Source organism: Salmo trutta, chromosome 6 (assembly GCF_901001165.1).
Source record: "Salmo trutta chromosome 6, fSalTru1.1, whole genome shotgun sequence".
In the NCBI taxonomy this organism is placed as follows: Eukaryota; Metazoa; Chordata; class Actinopteri; order Salmoniformes; family Salmonidae; genus Salmo; species Salmo trutta.
In genome coordinates, this window is record NC_042962.1 from 57,658,455 (window position 1) to 57,679,524 (window position 21,070).

General features: G+C 43.4%; 1 protein-coding gene and 2 long non-coding RNA genes across 3 annotated transcripts; 1 reads left to right on the forward strand and 2 right to left on the reverse strand.

The window, feature by feature from the left end:
- Nucleotides 1-788: 788 nt before the first annotated feature.
- Nucleotides 789-1,322, reverse strand: LOC115196438 (uncharacterized). Its single transcript, XR_003878853.1, has 2 exons — nucleotides 1,275-1,322; nucleotides 789-1,093 (listed from the first exon to the last, which is right to left on the reverse strand). It is a non-coding gene; the product is annotated as an uncharacterized LOC115196438 (long non-coding RNA).
- A 439-nt stretch (nucleotides 1,323-1,761) lies between these two features.
- On the reverse strand, nucleotides 1,762-3,174 carry LOC115196437 (uncharacterized). The gene is made up of 3 exons (XR_003878852.1): nucleotides 3,018-3,174; nucleotides 2,852-2,905; nucleotides 1,762-1,948 (listed from the first exon to the last, which is right to left on the reverse strand). It is a non-coding gene; the product is annotated as an uncharacterized LOC115196437 (long non-coding RNA).
- A 4,046-nt stretch (nucleotides 3,175-7,220) lies between these two features.
- Nucleotides 7,221-21,066, forward strand: LOC115196434 (uncharacterized). Its single transcript, XM_029757269.1, has 3 exons — nucleotides 7,221-7,513; nucleotides 18,525-18,702; nucleotides 18,933-21,066. The coding sequence occupies exons 1-3, from the start codon at nucleotides 7,351-7,353 to the stop codon at nucleotides 20,302-20,304; spliced, it is 1,713 nt and encodes a 570-aa protein (XP_029613129.1). The 5' UTR covers nucleotides 7,221-7,350; the 3' UTR covers nucleotides 20,305-21,066.
- Nucleotides 21,067-21,070: the final 4 nt, after the last annotated feature.

Below are 21,070 nucleotides of genomic sequence, written 5' to 3' on the forward strand. Positions count from 1 at the left end.
TATAGAAATGAATGGTGAATGTGAACTTGAGTTCCATACATACAGCAGTACCGGGGGGCCCAACCATCCCGCTCTCTCCTCTGACTCCAGGTATGCCCACAACACCTCGCTGTCCTGAGTTGCCTGGTGGTCCCGTCGGCCCATCAGGGCCCTGTCAGAAACAAAGACCATCCCATTGGCCAATGGTGACTTCAGATATTTCCTAGTCTAGCAAAAGAAGTATAGAGTAATGGAGGATGGCAGAGAAGTCTCGCTCTGTAAACCACTTTGACCGATACAGCTAAAACTTTTACTTCTGTAACTCTCTCATATTTACCCCTGGTCCATCCTCTCCAGGCTCTCCCTTGTCTCCTGGGGCACCTGCTGGGCCCGGGGCCCCTCTCTCTCCTACACGCCCAGGGCCTCCATTCTCGCCTCTAAGTCCAGGAGTACCTGCCTTCCCTGGGGTACCAATGTCTCCAGGCACCCCTACCTCACCATGGAAGAGAGGAAAGACAGCGTGAGTAATGGAATAACATATTTCACTATATTGCTCTATGTTCTATGGTTTATGAAATCATTTATTGGTGATCTCATAGGTATAAAGTGATTTGATTGGTAGATAGTAGGATTAACTCACAACGGAGCCTGCTGGACCAACTCCCCCAGGGAAACCTGGGAAACCAGACCCACCCTGAAAATGACAGATGAAATTCTTATCAGAAAATATCAACATACTGTACTACGTATTCAGTGAATTCTCTGGAAAAGCATTCCTACTCTGTGCTGAGTAGCCATGATCAGGTCTATTTCTACAGTAAATACCATGGTGAAGTGTTTGTATGGATGCTCCAGCTGTTATACGTCACCCTCAGTACGACTCACTCACCGCGGCCCTTTGTGTTCCTCTGGCCCCCTTTAGTCCAGTCACACCATCAGGACCCTGGGAACCAAGTTTACCAGCTGTTCCTTGGTTGATATTTTCCCCTCCAACACAGATACTTACCACATCTCCTTTAGGACCAGGAGAACCAGGGACACCCCTCTCCCCTGGCATCCCCTGCAGGCCTGCAGCTCCTATGTCCCCAACGGTTCCTTTAGTTCCAGACCCACCCTGGGGGAAGAACACACACAGAGACAACTATGAGGTTATCATAGGTTATCATTACATTGTTAATCTGCATTAGGCCTCCATCGTGGAAGAGATGTCATTTGACAACCTGGTTAAGTGGCTGAATGAATAAAGACGCAAATAAATAAATACATATTTTAAAGGGATGTGCTATAGTACTTACCTTTGGTCCCTCTGGTCCTGGCCCCCCTAAAATACCTTTGGGCCCCGGTAGTCCGTTAGTTCCCACATCACCTCTCTCTCCTAGGATACAATCATACAATCACCCACTGGTCAGCTACAAACAACATCTTTACAGCACTGTATGTTATAAACAGGGCCTTGTGTTTTAGTTATCATGTCACATGACCTGGATTTAAAGCTTTTTCCAGAAATGAGAATTAGACTAAAAATGAAAGCAAATGTCTGAAGATGGTGCTGGACCATCTGACGTAAAAAAAAAAAAATGGGACAGTTTGATGAAAAAGCTTTACATAAAGATTAGAATCCAGGTCATGTGACATGATGAACTAAAACACAGTGCCCTAGTTATAAACCTTATTTTACTAGTGAAGATAAGGACTGAACTCAAACAAAACCGCATTGGGAAAAAACCTGCATTTTGCCACACGATAGGTTTCCATTATGTATTAGGTCATTGTACTTCTGTATTGAAAAAATATCAATATGATTATGATTTCAGTTGGAAGATACATTTTCTCTGCAGAGGGGCAGGGTTACTTTTCCTCTATTGCGGGTTGTATTCAAATGGGCATCAAATGAATAGATAAATCAGATATTAAGATGGCTTACCCTTGGCCCTGTGAGACCAGCAGCCCCTCCCTCTCCAGCGATACCCTGGGAATGACAATAGCAAAAACATTTAATCAACACAACAGAAAGGCTGTTTGAATCCCCTATTCCCCTTTCATTTCCTTATTATTTTTGTATTCTTATCTTTTACTATTTGTTATTGTTGTCACATTGTCGAGAGGGAACCTGCAAGTAAGCATTTCGTTGGACTGTGTATACCAAGTGTATCGTGGGCATACGACAAATCAACTCGAACTTGTTTACACAGGCAGTCTAATTTTGATCTTTTTTCACTAATTGGTCTTTTGACCAACCAGAACAGCAATTTTGCCAAGCAGCAGATTGACGTTTATGGGCCAGATAGAAAGTCAAAATTGGTGATGTATCATAAAAATGTATGAAAACAAAAATTGTCTTAATTTAAGGTTAGTGTTAGGCAAAAGGTTAGCATTGTGGTTAAGGTTAGGTTTAAAATAAGATTTTCTGACTTTGTGGCTGTGCCAGCAAGTAACTACCCTGCAGAGCTGCCTCCAGAACATGAGTCATCCCAATAAATGCCAACCCGCTATCAATAATAGGGTAAAAGATCAGAATTGTGCTTCCTGTGTAAATGCAGCATTAAATAACCCTGAAACGTTGATGAACCTAATAGTCGTGTTGTATATCTATAACTCAAGTCAAAAACATTTCTAGATTCTTACTATAGATAATGAATGGACTGTGTTTCGTTATGTTGGCAGACTAATGGATGGTTAATATGTGCCTTTGTTTGGTCCATTGCAGGCAAAGGCATACATACCCAGTCATGAGTCTATCAACATAACAACATTTAGTTCATTATCTAAAGAAATAATCTATTGTTGAAATGTAACATAAATAAGCTGTAAATAAACCAACTGTAAATAGAGGTTATTGTATGTCACAGTCAGGCGTGATGTCATACCGTACCTCAGCACCTGGTTTCCCAGACTCTCCAGGTGGACCAGCAGATCCAGGTAGACCCTGAAATACATCATACCATTATAGTTCTCATTTCCCCTTTACTGATTAGTACTATCACTAGTTTCTATTCTTGTAAATACAAGGTCAATAAATCCCATGTGAAACAGCATACCTGAAAGCCATTCATACCAGGAGGTCCTTGCTCTCCTTCTCATTCAGGGGGTTAATGGGAAAGCTGGAGAGATGGGCGCTGGTGGCACTGCTGGTCCAGCAGTAAGTATCTGATTAATATGTTCCAATTAAACGATACATACCAACACAGTTTAAACATTAAATACTGTATGGGGTGATGGTAAGACAATGCTAGACCTCATGTGGCTGGAGTGTGTCAGCAGTTCCTGCAAGAGGAAGGCATTGATGCTATGGACTGGCCCGCCCGTTCCCCAGACCTGAATCCAATTGAGCACATCTGGGACATCATGTCTCGCTCCATCCACCAACGCCACGTTGCACCACAGACTGTCCAGGAGTTGGCGGATGCTTTAGTCCAGGTCTGGGAGGAGATCCCTCAGGAGACCATCCGCCACCTCATCAGGAGCATGCCCAGGCGTTGTAGGGAGGTCATACAGGCACGTGGAGGCCACACACACTACTGAGCCTCATTTTGACTTGTTTTAAGGACATTACATCAAAGTTGGATCAGCCTGTAGTGTGGTTTTCCACTTTAATTTTGAGTGTAACTCCAAATCCAGACCTCCATGGGTTGATAAATTGGATTTCCATTGATTATTTTTGTGTGATTTTGTTGTCAGCACATTCAACTATGTAAAGAAAAAAGTATTTAATAAGATTATTTCATTCATTCAGATCTAGGATGTGTTATTTTAGTGTTCCCTTTCTTTTTTGAGCAGTATATATATATATATACTATATAATATATACATATATATGTAGGGGAGTAACTATATATTTTTTTCCCAGACTCATGTCCACACACCATTGGTCCTTGGTGTCCCTCAGGACCCTGGGAGCCGAGAAGACCCGACAGACCCTGAGGAAAGAAAAGGGAGGATTTTAATAAAATGTTGACTCTTTTGTAGGCGGTTCTGTTCATGTACTTCTCATGTCTTTTTCATCTAGGATCAACATGAGCGTGATGATCACCATAAAGGAATATTATTCTGTGATAGAGAATGCTGACGAGAGGTAGAGGTGTGTTATCTCACCCGTGCCCCTGGAAGACCTGGCTCTCCAGTGCGTCCTGGGTCACCATCGGCACCTTTGGCACCAGATGACCCACCCAGTCCTCGCTCACCTTGGGCACCCTGATCACAGAATGGAGTGAGGCGTTTGAATGGCATAATATTATTATTCAATGACTTATACCGGCTGACTTATTCTATAGATTCAAAGAGAAATCAACCTACCTTTTGACCAGGTAACCCATCCTGACCAGGAAAACCTCTACTGCCAGGAGCACCCTGGAAATTACAAATTGGTTTTAATAGAATTTGCTAAATGGTTTTGATTTTAATCAAATAATTCTGCTGTTATTGAATGTACTGAGGAAAGACAGAGAGAGGAAGAGACAAAGAGAGAGAGACAGACAAAGTTCTTGTAGTGAGTGAAAGAGCTGATTTACTCTCTCTCCATTGGGTCCAGCGGCACCTGAAGTCCCGGCGTCACCCCGTTCTCCCCTCCTCCCCTCCTCTCCCATGGGACCCAGCGTTCCATGATCACCAGGTGCACCCTGCAATGACGTCATAATCAAACAAGATGGCTGCCACATCATACATTAGTGTTTGTTATATTTTATTGTATGGCCTTTTAAGAGCACCATAAAATGTATTGAATATATTGTTGTTGCACTCAACTTCGGGTGTGGATAAACTTACTTGTCCCTAGGAGCATCAAACTGCTCAACATGCACTAAGCACTTTAAAGCTGGCCTAGACTGAAGGAAGAGCCAAGTGTAAAATGTTGCTACCCTTGATGTTGTCTCATTGCTAGATAATGCAAGAGACATTTATGTCAAAGGCAAAATAAATGAACTGAACATGCTGAACTTTGGAGGAAGGCTCAGATAGACATGCTCCCCATTTAGAAAGAAACCAGCGCCAGCATAACCTGCCTTTCAACATAACCTGCCTTTCAACACATGCATGTGGTTGCTATTGTACATTATTAAACCATGGAATTAGAGAGCCATTCATTATGACAGGTTGTATATCTTACAGATTCTCCTTTGAATCCAGTCTCTCCTTTGAATCCGGGAATGCCTAAATCACCCTTGTGAGAAGAGAGGAATATGATGGATAGATGTTTCACATGACATTGTTTTTCAAGTCTACTGACAAGGTTTGACAACTAGCTTTTCCTGCCGGCGTTATGAACATGTAGCCATATGATAGCATTTTAACTGGAGTATGGAAACCAGCAGTAGTTTCTATGACCTTTCTAACATAGCTAGGGACCTGACAACCATTCTTGATCCAAACAATGAAATTATGAAATGATATAAAAAAAAAAATATATATATAGCCATTGACCGTTCTCAGCTGTAAGGGCCACACCCATCAACTACAATGTGATTTGTGAGACTGCTATTGTTACTGGGGTAGGTTGTTTTAAGAAATTCATTAATATTTTTGGAACTCTGAGACCACAATTGAAAACAGCCAAATGCCCACACCCATATCTATACGATCAACTATTCAATCAGACAAAACATCCCAAGGTTAAAAGGGCGAGTGCATGTTGTTTTGGATCACTGCCATGGGTGTGAATCGATGTCTCGCCCTTATGAATAATAGTGGACATCAATCATAAATATTGCATAGATTAACAAAGACAACAAACGGACATTGAGGATTGAATATTTTCTCCAGTGAGTAAGTTGTTGTTACAGTAGTTTTCATGAATCACTTGGTATAGGGTTAATGTCATTAACTCATACAAACCCTTTACCCCCTATGAAGAGGAAGCGCATTTAAAATGTGGAGTTTATTTGAGGTTTAAAAAGGCTTCTGAAGTTAATAATTTCCACTTTGAAATTTCAGAATTGATTTTCCGTTAGATAGAATGTTTCAACACATACAAAAATGTCCAACAATTACAATCCAAGTAATAATAAAAATTTCCTTTTGCTGCATGATTATTTTCCTGCTGTTGCGAACTGGCTCAAATTAAGATCCTACATCTGTATGGTGTGTAAAAAGGGCTTTATAAAATACATGTGATTGATTGATTGTGTGTACCGATTGACTTTCTCTTGGAAGATTCTTGACTGACGCGTTCCATCAACAGAACAACATGCACGGGTAGACTGTACCAGGGCCCATTCTAACAGGACAGGCTGTAGCCTACTCTCTGTGACTCTGTACCAGGGCCCATTCTAACAGGACAGGCTGTAGTCTACTGTCTCTGTGACTCTGTACCAGGGCCCATTCTAACAGGACAGGCTGTAGTCTACTGTCTCTGTGACTCTGTACCAGGGCCCATTCTAACAGGACAGGCTGTAATGTACTTTTCCATAGGCGTACAGAGGCCAATTATCAGCAACCATCCCTCCTGTGTTCCAATGGCACATGGTGTTAGCTAATCTAAGTTCATCATTTTAACAAGGTAATTGATCATTAGAAAACTCTTTTGCAATTATGTTAGCACAGCTGAAAACTGTTGTCCTGATTAAAGAAGCAATGTCCTTCTTTAGACTAGTTGAGTATCTGGAGCATCAGCATTTGTGGGTTCGATTCCAGAAATGGCCAGAAACAAATAACTTTCTTCTGAAACTCATCAGTCTATTCTTGTTCTGAGAAATGAAGGTCTATTCCATAATATAAATTGGCAAGAAACTGAAGATCTCATACAACCTGAAGAAAGCCTGCACATTTGAAAGTTGTGTTGGTAGCTCCTACAGTTTTGTCGCTACTGGTTCCAGCTGAAGGCCGATAATAATAATAATAATAATAATAGTAATAATAAGTATGTTGGATTCTAATAATAAGTATAATGGATTGTAGTAGTTGTTCTTGATTTCAGTAAGCACACCTAATAATATTAGAAAATTACATTTTCTAAAGAAAATGTGTGTGCTAGCTAGTCTTGAAGTATGTATGGTTGTGAATGGTAGTAATAGTTGTAGTGGTAGTAACAGCAGCAATAATGGTGGTAGTAGTAATAGAGTTGTTAAAGTGAATTCTTTTAATGTGTTTTTTAGGTGTTGAGTTATTATAGTGGGCTAGTATAGTAGGCTAGAGTGAGTACTAAGTGCATCATAAGCCATAGAATGTGATGGAGTTCCAATCATTGTGATTGGAGGATAGCTGTGAGGGTTATCGAATCAGGATCAAATCCTCTGTTCTCCACTTTGTTTAGTATGACAAGGAGTGGCATGATAACTTGTGCATGCATGCTTGTACCTCAATATTTCTTTCAAGCTACAGTATCTTCAGAGGTGTGGCCACATCGCTCATGGAGTCCCTGCCTTGGGTAGGGAGGGGTGTATGACTTTCAAAAGGCCATCCCACAGTAGACACTCATCATTCATGTTGTCGCCCCTAACACAGAAGTGGAACATACTGTGCAGCCTAACAGGCAAGTACAGATCATCGGTTGAATTTACAGAAGAGGCCTCACAACATCACAACACAGAGAAAGAGCTTAAAAGTAAGTTCATATTTGTCATAGGGTCAATATCATAAGGAGCGATATTCACAACCTGCTCTCAGAGCATTTTGTATTATTCTGTATGTATATCCGAGACACTCCATTTAGCATGTTATGTTTCATACGATATGTATTAAATTGTGGATGTCCATTCTCCATCTCGTATTATATGTTACGATTTTGCAAAACGTACTATATGTTCCACATTTGCAAAACTTGATATGCTACAAATTCTAGATAGCTGGCTGATGTTAGCTAGGCTAGGGGCTAGGGTTAGGGGTTAAGGTTAGAGTTATGTTCATGAGTTAGGTTAAAGGGTTAAAGTTCGTTTTTGGGGAAGGGTTAGCTAAAATGGTTAAGGTTAGGGGAAGGGTTAGCTAACATGCTAAGTAGTTGCAAAGTAGCTAAAAAGTAATAAGTAGTTGAAAAGTTGCTAATTAGCTAAAACCCTAAAGTTGTACGTGATGAGGTTCGAACTCACATCCTTTGGGATGCTAGACGGTCGTGTTATATGCCTACCCATCCACCTCGACCAACCACCCTACTTTTGTTATTGCCTTAAGTAACCATCTATCTTATGTAACCATACTAAACGTAGCATATCATACTAATACATATCATTCTAGTGTTCCGGATTTACATTTACTATGTTACGTCTAGTCTGTGAGACCAGTCTGGTATTCAGAGTGGGTAAACATTTTTATTGGATTAAATCATTTAATTGTGATTGTCAGAAAACATGAATTGATTGTGAGCAAAAGTTGTCTTGATCTTAATGTTTTGCCAAGAGAAATTGTAATTATATTCAATAGTTTTGAATTTGTATTCCCCAAATTGAATTGAGTGCATATTTGCACTTTATGATTGAAATATTTAATCGATAGGCCTATGGCATTCAGGTTAAAATGCATATTTAAATATTTATATTTTAATGTATTACATTTACGTGAATCTACTGAAATATGACAGTATTGATATATTACATTTAAATAGTCATATGTTACAGCTTTATTATTATTATTATTGTGTCCGTTATTATTATTCATTCCATATCGAGGAAGTTGACAATTAAAGGCAATGTACCGTATGTGCTGGGTATGTCATCTCAATCAGAAATTACCTTTACATCTCTATCATGCAATCTGTAAAGCTTCAGCTTTTTTGTTGTTGTTTTTTAACCTTTATTTTATCAGGAAGTCATACTGAGAGCAATGTCTCTTTTACAGATGAGCCCGGGATTACATAAATTGCAGAAAATTCACACATCAAAATATAAATACAAAATGCAAGCAGAAAGAAAAACATGGTCTTAAAAAAACAAACACATTAATCAGTAATAAGGTCCCCAATCAGCTTTTGAATTGCCCTAGAGCAGTGCTGCCCAACCCTCTTCCTGGAGATCTACTGTCCTGTGGGTTTTCAGGCCAACCCTAATTTAACACACCTGATTTTACTAATTAGCTGCTCAACAAGACCTTAACTAGCTGAATCAGATACGTTAAATTAGGGTTGGACTGAAAACCTACAGGACAGTAGATCTCCAGGAAGGGGGATTTGCAGCCCTGTAGTAGAGGTGCCAGAACATCACATTTAAGAACATTTTGGAGATTGTTCCACAAATAAGGTGCAAGAAAACAAAGCTGATTTACCTAACTCAGTAGAGACCAAAGGAATTGTCAGAGTTAACCATCCCTGAGACCAGGTGTGGTAATTCCCATGTCTAAAGTTTAGTAACGATGTTAGGTTCATGGGGACTTTTTGTAAAAGGGCTTTATAAATGAAAACATAGCAATGTGTCAACTTACTTGATGTCAAAGGGGGCCAACCAACTTTCTGGTAGAGAATGCAGTGATGAGTACTAAAATTGTTACCTGTAACAAATCACAGTATGCTATGATAAACTGCATCTAACGGCTTTAATGAAGTGGCAGTTGCATTCATATAGTTTGTCGCCATAGTCTAGACCAGGCCTGGGCAACTACAGTCCTCGGGGGCCTGATTGGTGTCACACTTTTGCCCCAGTCCCAGCTATCACAGCTATTCATATTCCAAGATGGCGTAGCAGTTCAGACGTCCTGTCGTGTCTCGTATATATATATCTACATATTTTTTTTCTTCACTTATCTTTTTACATTTGTTTATTCAAATACTCAACCTCAAAGCACTCTCCTGCAACCCGCCTCACCAATTTAAAAAAAAATAAAAAATAAAAAAGTTATTTACCTCATCTGAATTCCACAACAGAAGCTAGCCAGAGGTTAGCCATTTTCACTGGCTAACGTTGAAGTTCAGCTAGCCACGGTTAGCCGTCCTCAGCTGTCCATTAGCTCGAAAAGCTATCGGCAGTTTTTGTACAGCGCGACTCAGACCAGAGCATATCGGACCTATTCTCTCTCCTTTCCCCGATTTTTACCGCAGGCTCTGGACATTTACACCTGGATCTTGCAGCTAACTAGCTGCTACCTGAGTGACTATTGGCAACGTCGGTAACGGAATTAACACACATTATTGCGGAGCTGGCCAGTTAGCCAGCTGAGGAGTTCCGTCAGCCACTCGTGGGCTGTTCCTGAGCTAGCCAGCTGAAGTGTCTCCTGGGCTACAACTCACCTATCCTGACCCGTTTTACTGCCGATGCGGAGCCCCATCGGGTCTTCACGACTGGACCACCGACGTTATCTGCCCGAGGGAGTTATCCAACTGGCCCCTCCGTCGCGACGTAACCTGATCGCCCATCTGCGGCCGGCTAATCGTTAGCTGTCTTTTCGGCTGCGATCTGAATAGGTCTATCGGACACTTTTCTTGGGCCACTATAACTAACTATTTTGCCAACTTGGACAGGTCCCCCCTTCCACACGGAACCCCACTAACCCACAGACGGAAACGCACGAGGTGGCTAAAAACAGACCTCCCTCCCATCTTCCACCAGCTTGCTACCTATGGCCCGACTAGCTGTCTGAATCTCACTGGACCCTCTGATCACTCGGCTAAGCATGCCTCTCCTTAATGTCAATATGCCTTGTCCATTGCTGTTCTGGTTAGTGTTTATTGGCTTATTTCACTGTAGAGCCTCTAGCCCTGCTCATTACACCTTATCCAACCTCTCAGTTCCTCCACCCACACATGCTATGACATCTTCTGGTTTCAATGATGTTTCTAGAGACAATATCTCTCTCATAATCACTAAATGCCTAGGTTTACCTCCTCTGTACTCACATCCCACCATACCTTTGTCTGTACATTATACCTTGAAGCTATTTTATCGCCCCCAGAAACCTGCTCCTTTTTCTCTCTATTCTGGACGTCACAGACGTCCAATTCTTATAGCTTTTAGCCGTACCCTCATACTTATTCTTCTCTGCTCCTCTGGGGATGTAGAGGTGAATCCAGGCCCTGCAATGCCTGGCTCCACTCCTACTCCCCAGGCGCTCTCTTTTGATGACTTCTGTAACCGTAATAGCCTTGGTTTCATGCATGTTAACATTAGAAGCCTCCTCCCTAAGTTTGTTTTATTCACTGCTTTAGCACACTCTGCCAACCCGGATGTCCTAGCTGTGTCTGAATCTTGGCTTAGGAAGTCCACCAAAAACTGTGAAATCATCATCCCTAACTACAACGTTTTCAGACAAGATAGAACGACCAAAGGGGGCGGTGTTGCAATCTACTGCAGAGATAGCCTGCAGAGTTCTGTCCTGCTATCCAGGTCTGTACCCAAACAATTTGAACTTCTACTTCTAAAAATCCATCTCTCCAAAAACAAGTCTCTCACCGTTGCCGCCTGCTATAGACCCCCCTCGGCCCCTAGCTGTGCTCTGGACACCATATGTGAACTGATTGCCCCCCATCTATCTTCAGAGCTCGTGCTACTAGGCGACCTAAACTGGGACATGCTTAACACCCCAGCCATTCTACAATCCAAGCTTGATGCCCTCAATCTCACACAAATTATTAATGAACCCACCAGGTACAACCCCAAAGCCGCAAACTCTGGCACCCTCATAGATATCATCCTAACCAATGTGCCCTCTAATTACACCTCTGCTGTTTTCAACCAAGATCTCAGCGATCACTGCCTCATTGCCTGCACCCGTAATGGGTCAGCGGTCAAACGACCTCCACTCATCACTGTCAAACGCTCCCTAAAACATTTCAACGAGCAAGCCTTTCTAATCGACCTGGCCCTGGTATCCTGGAAGGATATTGACCTCATCCCGTCAGTAGAGGATGCCTGGTTATATTTTAAAAATGCCAGACTTAGTAGCCTTGGTTTCTCAAACGATTGCGTCGCCTGGTTCACCAACTACTTCTCTGACAGAGTTCAGTGTGTCAAATCGGAGGGCCTACTGTCTGGACCTCTGGCAGTCTCTATGGGGGTACCACAGGGTTCAATTCTTGGACCAACTCTTTTCTCTGTATACATAAATGATGTCGCTCTTGCTGCTGGTGAATCTCTGATCCACCTCTACGCAGACGACACCATTCTGTATACTTCTGGCCCTTCTTTGGACACTGTGTTAACAACCCTCCAGACGAGCTTCAATGCCATTCAACTCTCCTCCCGTGGCCTCCAACTGCTCCTAAACACAAGTAAAACTAAATGCATGCTCTTCAACCGATCGCTGCCTGCACCTGCCTGCCCATCCAGCATAACTTCTCTGGACGATCCTAACTTAGAATTTGTGGACAACTACAAATACCTAGGTGTCTGGTTAGACTGTAAACTCTCCTTCCAGACTCACATCAATCATCTCCAATCCAAAGTGAAATCTAGAATTGGCTTCCTATTTCGCAACAAAGCATCCTTCACTCATGCTGCCAAACATACCCTCGTAAAACTGACCATCCTACCAATCCTCGACTTCGGCGATGTCATTTACAAAATAGCCTCCAATACCCTACTCAACAAGCTGGATGCAGTCTATCACAGTGCCATCCGTTTTGTCACCAAAGCCCCATATACAACCCACCACCGCGATCTGTATGCTCTCGTTGGCTGGCCTTCACTTCATAATCGTCGCCAAACACATTGGCTCCAGGTCATCTACAAGACCCTGCTAGGTAAAGTCCCCCCTCATCTCCGCTCACTGGTCACCATAGCAGCACCCACCTGTAGCACGCGCTCCAGCAGGTATATCTCTCTGGTCACCCCTAAAGCCAACTCCTCCTTTGGTCGTCTCTCCTTCCAGTTCTCTGCTGCCAACGACTGGAACGAACTACAAAAATCTCTGAAATTGGAAACACTTATCTCCCTCACTAGCTTTAAGCACCAGCTGTCAGAGCAGCTCACAGATCACTGCACCTGTACATAGCCCATCTATAATTTAGCCCAAACTACTACCTCTTCCCCTACTGTATTTATTTATTTTATTTATTTTGCTCATTTGCACCATATTATTTATATTTGAACTTTGAACTTTCTTCAAACTACAAATCTACCATTCCAGTGTTTTTCTTGCTATACTTTATTTACCTTGCCACCATGGCATTTTTTTGCTTTTACCTCCCTTATCTCACATCATTTGCTCACATTGTATATAGTCTTATTTTTTTTATTTTTATTTTTTCTACTGTATTATTGACTGTATGTTGTTTACTCCATGTGTAACTCTGTGTTGTTGTATGTTGTCGAACTGCTTTGCTTTATCTTGGCCAGGTCGCAATTGTAAATGAGAACTTGTTCTCAACTTGCCTACCTGGTTAAATAAAGGTGAAATAAATAAATAAAAAATCACACCTGACTCCAATAATCACCTAATCATGATCTTCAGTTTAGAATGGAATTAGTTTAAATCAGCTGTGTTTGCTAGGGATGGAGGAAAGGTGTAGCACCAATCAGGCCCCTGAGGACCGATAGGAACATCGACTGAATAATCTGCTTTCTACTATTTAGTGAGAGGCAGGACCTATTTCTATAGAAGAAGCACATTTTTATAAGTCTCTGAAAACAGTATCGGTGTTAGAATATTAAACTCCACCTACCCGGTGGACCGGGAGATTTGTGGCTAAATGGAGTGCTACTACTGTGCTGGCCAATCAGATAGCTCAAATCACCTTGCCTACCTACAGCTTCCAAGACACAAGTTTGATACTAGCCTACGTGAGATGTCATAACTTTAAAACCAGAGAGAGACTGTCAAAGAAAACAACAAAGAGAAGCTGTTTTTATAAGTGAGTTCATACATACGTGTTATTCAACACTATTATAAAACATACAACGTGCTTCTCTCTACTTCCACTGGCGCTGCATGAAGAGTAGCCAAGTGTATCAATAGCCCTGCGTTTTTATTGTTATTAACATCTCGTCGTGTTTATGTTCATATCGAGGAGTATTTCACTTTCTCTGGTCATGGGAACAACATGAAGTTCTGCCTGAGGCGACTCGATTTTCAAGTGGAAGTGATCTGGTCAGGCTCAGCGGAGGAAAGGAAGGAGAGATCAGGGACTGTGAGAGGCGGACCTTCTGCTGCTCTCTCCCTCCCTCCGCTGAGACTAATGCTGGGTTCAAAACAACTGGGAACTTGGAAATCTCCGACTCACAACTCCAGTGCGCTCAAGACAACAGTGAACTCGGAAGAAAACGAGATCTGACTGGGGAAACTCGTTTTGAACGATCATCCAACTCAGAGTCTCGGGCATCTTTGTAGAGCTCCGACTTTCCGACCCGAAGTTTACAGACGTCATAATTTTACCTTGTTTTTTTTCAGAGGACCCAGTTGTCTTGAAAGCACCATGACCATCACATGCAGGTACCATCAGTCCAGTAAAATAAAAAAGCTAATTATTAGCCAATTATTTCAATATATGCTCAGCTGTGCCTCACAAATGCTACTTTCTTATCAAAGCTTGAATTTTGAAATATAATATGGTCTGAGAAGATCAATATTGGCAGGCCAGGAATATAGTCAATATGCTGTGATAATGTATTAGGCCGACTGCACAAACCTCATTCCTACAGAACTGGTTTTATTCGATTCATATTACATGTTTTAAGTCATGTTGAAAAACAATTCTGAGCTGTAGATCTCGGCTTGCTTTTTGACTGCGAAAGTGATCTTGGCTCAGAAAAGGTTGGTGACCACTGACTTATAACAACAGATGAAATAAATGAAGTAAAGTATGATGGAGAGAATGGGTGAGTTGATGAGCGAGGGTAAGAGAACGATGCATAATTATGTAATCACCAATTGTGAATGAAGAACAGGTGTTGTGGTTAATTTCTTTACTGTCAAATGAGGAGAGACAAACTTATCACACAAGTTTGAGTGATACCTAAACTAAATTTTTATTTGCTTATTAAAAAGGGAGCAGGTCAATACAACATACACATATAAAGTCAATCGAATGAGTGCTCTCCGATAATGATGGCCGGTCAACGAATCACCCTCAGATGATTTGTTGAGAGCCCCGAGACAAAGGTACAAAGACCTTTTACAGTCAAGATACACCGCTTTCAGTCTACATGACCAACAACAGATGTATGGAATGGGTCACAAGGTTAAGATTTGTATGAAAGATACCTATAATTCACAGGAGACAGTATCTGCTGGAAAAACAGTTATCTTTGTATAGAGACCAAGGTCTGGCCCTGGGGTCATCTCTCCCTGGTACCTTATAGAACAGAAACATTAACTCATGATCTAGAATGCGGTCTCTTTAGGTTTTATCACCCAAAAGGCATCGTAAATCTCCTGTCAGTTGTTAAATCTCCCAAAGGCCCACTTTCAGGTCACACAGACAAAATATAGTTATTAGAACCCTCTATTCTGTTGCATAAAACAACCATTTGATGCAATTACAGTATTAAAACTATCTTGCAATTTTGCTCTCACACAGGGCAGAACATTATTATATTGATCCATTCTAATTCTAATCTTAAAATGGTATGTACCCTAACAGTCCACTGAATCAAAGCGGTCTTAGCAGTCTACTCTGGCCTACTCGGAGTAGGCTACACAGTGAGAGCTTGCGTAATTGTACAATATCAACATCGGGCAGCAGGCACGTGAGTGTCGGAGAATGTGGTGATGAGGCTTGTGGAACCTTACCTTGGCAGGGGGAGAAATGTCACTGTGGACAATTTCTTCCTTTATTGGCGAACAAGTTGCTTACAAAGAAAACAAGTCTGGCTGGCACCATGAAGAAAGTGAGACGGGAGCTCCCTCCCGTTGCGCAAAATAAGGCACCTTGGCAGCCGTTGTACTCCACAAGTGCTGAAGAAGGACAAGATGACCGGGACACAATAAAGAGAAAACAGGAGACTTTTACACACTACAACCAAACAAAGTATGTCAACATGTGACAAGCAAGTGAAAGTTATGAAGATTTTGTCATCTGTTAGAACAAGGGATAATAGCTTAATGAAATACAACTGATGCCATTGGTGAATACACACAAGCACAATGTCACGTTCGCTATCTTCAAACTCCCTGTTGTAAATCAACCAAGGCGCAGCGGGCTTGTAATTCCACATCTTTTATTGAGGTGAAACCGAAAAAAAACAATAAACAGGTAAACAGAAAAGAACTTGACACCACTGAGGCGCACACAAAACACACACAGAAATAATTATTACCCACAAACACAGGTGGGGAAAATGCTGCCTAAGGATGATTCCCAATCAGAGACAACGATAGACAGCTGCCTCTGATTAGGAACCATACTCGGCCAAATCAAAGAAATACACAACATAGAATGCCCACCCCACATCACACCCTGACCTAACCAAAATAGAAGAAAATAAAACGTCTCTCTAAGGTCAGGGCGTGACAGTACCCCCCCCCCAAAGGTGCGGACTCCCGGCCGCAAACCTGAACCTATCGGGTCCGGGTGGGCATCTATCCTTGGTGGCGGCTCCGGTTCGGGGCGTAGCCCCCGCTCCGCCCGCTGATCCCTCCGCTTTTGTGAATCCGGACCGTGGATCGTTGCCGGAGGCTCTGTACTGGGAACCCCCGCTGGAGGTTCTGGACTGCAGTCCACCACTGGAGACTGCAGACTGAGGACCACCGCTGGAGGCTCCGGACTGCGGACCGCCGCTGGAGGCTCCGGACTGGGGACCGTCGCTGGAGGCTCCGGACAGGGGGACGTCGCTGCAGACTCCGTGCCATGGATCGTCACTACAGGTTCCGTGCCATGGATCGTCACTGGAGGCTTCATGCCATGGATTAAAACTGGAGGCTCCGGGCCATGGATTATCACTGGAGGCTTCGTGCCATGGATCATCACTACAGGCTCTGGGCCATGGATCACCACTGGAGGCTTCATGCCATGGATCATCACTGGAGGCTTCGGACCATGGATCATCACTGGAGGCTTCGTACGTGGAGCCGGAATGGGTCTCACTGGACTGAGGAAACGTACTGACATCCTGGTACGTGGAGCTGCCACAGGGCTTTCCAGGCTGGAGAGACGCACTGGAGGCCGGGTGCGTGGGGCAGGTACAGGATATACTGGGCCGTGGAGGCGCACCGGAGGTCTCGAGCGTAGAGCTGGCACAACCCGTCCTGGCTGGATGCTTACTTTCGCCCGGCAAATGTGGGGCGCTGGCACAGGACGCACTGGGCTGTGAATGCGCACTGGCGACACAGTGCGCGGAGCCGGTGCAAGATATCCTGGACCGAGGAGGCGTACTGGAGACCAGGAGCGCTGAGCTGGCATCACCCTTCCTGGCTGAATGCTCACTCTAGCCCGGCAAATGCGGGGAGCCGGCAACGAGCGCACCGGGCTGTGCATGTGCACTGGAGATATATCGCGCATTACCGCATAACACGGTGCCTGACCAGTCACACGCTCCCCACGGTAAGCACGGGGAGTTGGCTCAGGTCTCAACCCTGATTCAGCCAATCTCCCCGTGTGCCCCCCCCCCAACAAACAAAAAATTGGGGGGCTGCCTCTCGGGCTTCCGTCGTTGCCGTGACTCCCGATCTCGTTGCTGTTCCTCCCTCGCTGCTTCCACCTGTTCCCATGGGAGGCGATCCCTTCCAGCCTGGATCTCCTCCCACGTCCAGGATCCTTTACCGTCCAGGATGTCCTCCCATGTCCACCTCGTCTTCCCCGTAGGCGCACGCTGCTTGGTCTTCTTGTGGTGGGTAATTCTGTCACGTTCGCTATCTTCAAACTCCCTGTCATAAATCAACCAAGGCGCAGCGGGCTTGTAATTCCACATCTTTTATTGAGGTGAAACCGAACAAAAACAATAAACAGGTAAACAGAATCGAATGTGACGCAACTGAGGCGCACACAAAACACACACAGAAATAATTATTACCCACAAACACAGGTGGGGAAAAGGCTGCCTACGGATGATTCCCAATCAGAGACAACGATAGACATCTGCCTCTGATTAGGAACCATACTCGGTCAAAACAAAGAAATACACAACATAGAATGCCCACCTCACATCACACCCTGACCTAACCAAAATAGAGGAAAATAAAAATCTAAAAATCTAAGGTCAGGGCGTGACACACAAGCTGACAATAATTGACTATTTCTGACTGCTGTCATGTGATACTTATTCTCATTATAATGCCATTATTGAGCTTCACTATTTATCAAGGCCACTTGGCCCTTATAATGATGCTTAGGCTACTGATGTTGTCATCATTTGACCGTGCGTCTTGCCTGGTCTGGGTGGTTGAGATATTTTACTTTTTATTTAGTTTTTATTAAAAAAACACTGTTACCATGTTCCAATACATATGCTTTCTGTTTCATAGTTTTAACAGTCACTCCACAAATGAAATTGATGTAACGCTTGAATGTTTGTGTTTTTGTGTTTTTTAGTTTGTACATACAGCCTACAGTGACAAACAAAAAAAATTGTATTCTAATGTTATTACCCAAGGCCTTCATAAACACAACCAAATGATTATTTTTGCTTTGGCATACTGTATATAAATGTATTAATTACACTGTTAGAATGTTGCTGTCAAAATGACTGCTCATTCGTTTAAAGGGGGGACCTTGAGGCCCAGCAGTTATAGTGTTAATGTAACCTGTGTTGATTGGCCGTCAGAACCCCCCTTCATTTTCCTGGAGATGTTGAGAAGAAGAGCAGCACGGTCATCTGGACCAGAGCCTGAATCTCTTGACTGCCCCCCTGAAACTCCTGACAACAGAGAGATGAGAGACTCCCCCACAGCCCCACTGACTGACAGAACAGACCAGGAGGTGGAGGATCACACAGCCAACATGTAAGTATGGAGATATCAGGATATATGTTTGAGGTCGACCAGATGGATTAAGCTGATTGAAAGCCAGTTTGCCTTGATTTTCCCTGTCTGATAGTTCAGTGCATCACTGATAATATCCCTGTCAATGTTTTGATTATGACAAGGATAGTGAGGATGTTGTGATGATGATGATGATAATGTTGTTGTTGTTATCATCGTTGATTGTTGATTGTGACATGATCCTCCTATAGGTCTCCAACAGGTCAAATGGCTGATGTGCACCAATCCAGGAGTCAGAAATGGAAAGTGGTTCTGATCATCCTGTGTCTGTCTGTCACAGTATCTGTCACACTGTCTTCCCCATTGGTGACTTTCAGGACCAACTCTACTCAAGCTCACTCCCTTCCTCCCCCTGTTCTCTCTACCTGCCCTCTTCACACAGCCAATGAGACTATAACACCAGTTAAGGGTTCAACTCATCTAATGGTGTCTGCATACCAGGACCACAGGGAAGGGGGAGCCACGCGCATCATTGCCATGGTCAACAGAGACCGACCCATGTCTCTGTACTGTGTGTTGTGCTGCGTAGGACACGCCCCCCAGGTCGCTCCAGCTGCTGTCGTAACGCACAGTGTCCACTATGGTTACCCGTATGTGGCCGCAGACATGCTTTGCCTCGAAGAACCAGGATGCCACGCCACGCACGTCACTCTAGGCACATCCCTCGACATCCAGGACACCCTCAACCGGACATTTCTGAGCATCCAGAACCGGGAGAGACGGGAGGAGGACTTCCCCTTTTACCTCACCGTGTGCATGTCCAGCATGTTTGGAGACTACAACAATGTCCAACAGTTTGTCCAGACCATGGAGTTTTACAAGCTCCTGGGGGTGCGGAGGGTTGTCCTCTACCTCACCAGCTGTGGACCTGATCTGGAAAAGGTCCTCCAGTACTACGCAGAGGAGGGCACTCTGGAGGTGATTGGCTGGCCCATCAACCACTTCCTCAAGCCCTCTACTGGGTGGGAAGCCCAGGAGCTGGAAGGGGATATCCACCTCAATGGCCAGCTGACCATCATGAACGAGTGCATCTACAGGAACATGTACAGCTCACGGTACGTCCTCCTGGCTGATGTTGATCAGCTCCTGGTCCCGGCCTCACACAGCTCTCTTCTGCCCCTCATGGAGGACCTGCAGGGGCAGCACCCCGACGCAGGCGTGTTCCTGATGGAGACGCACCTCTTCCCTGCCACAGCCGGTACTGTAATGCAAGACCATTCCGCACGGAGGAGGGCGCCGGGGGTGGATCTGCTGGACTACGTCTACAGAGAGCTTGTTCTTGAAGAGGACTTCCGCTCCTACAAGATGGTGGTCAACCCCCGTCTGGTGCTGCAGACGGCCATGTTTGAGGTGACACAGAGCTATGGGGACTCTGTCAGGGTTCCGTCCGACGTGTGTAAGATCATGCAGGTGAAAGAGGCTCAGAGAGAAAGCTGGACCAATGAGCAGCTGGTCCTCGACAGAAGACTCTGGGAATTTGGAGATTATCTTGTGCCCTCTGTCGATGAAGTTTTACAGAAATTAGGAATTCAGACATCTCCTTGGGAGCGTGTAGTACTGTAGTTGGTTAAAACTTTTCCAACGTTTTGCATTTGATAGAGATGAGAGAAACAGTGAACTGTTACCTGCCTCTGATCTTCAGTCTATGTTGTTCCACTCAACCCTGAATGTTTCTTCTTGTTTGGATGTGTGGTCATTTTTCGTGGGGGAATTGGACTTAATTAATTATGCCTGTAATTGTTAATGCTTGTTCTAAACTTTCTTACACTTTTTAATGCTGACTTTAATGTAAAAGCTCTTGTAAGATTTATTACGCATGATAAATAAACACAACTTTTTTTAAAATCAAGATGCCATGTTTATCTACCGTTGTGCTCTAACAGATCGGCACCCTTGCACTTTACAATGGAGTGCAATAGAGCAGAATATTGTGGTTTCTATTTTCAAAACTGGTTGAATGTCTATTTTGACCCTGTAGGCACCTGCAACTTATCACCTTTAGTCCAGGCCATTTGTGTGAAAAATCGAAATTTCAGTTTATAATTAATTTTCTTGGTCCTGTGCAGTTATAAGTCAAACAAAAACACATGTGAACACCAGATGTTTTTTCACTTTCAACTTATTTTTTTGAAGAAATAGTGAATCTTGCTAGTGTGTCAATACATTAGAGCACAACTGTATAGATGATAATCAAGGAAGAGCATCTATATCCCTCCAAACAATATTGGCTGTGTGAAAGTTGACCGACTAGGATTTCTATGTAAACTGTCATTATATCCTTAATTACACATTAGACAGTATTTTAATAAAAAAATCGAACATAAATAGT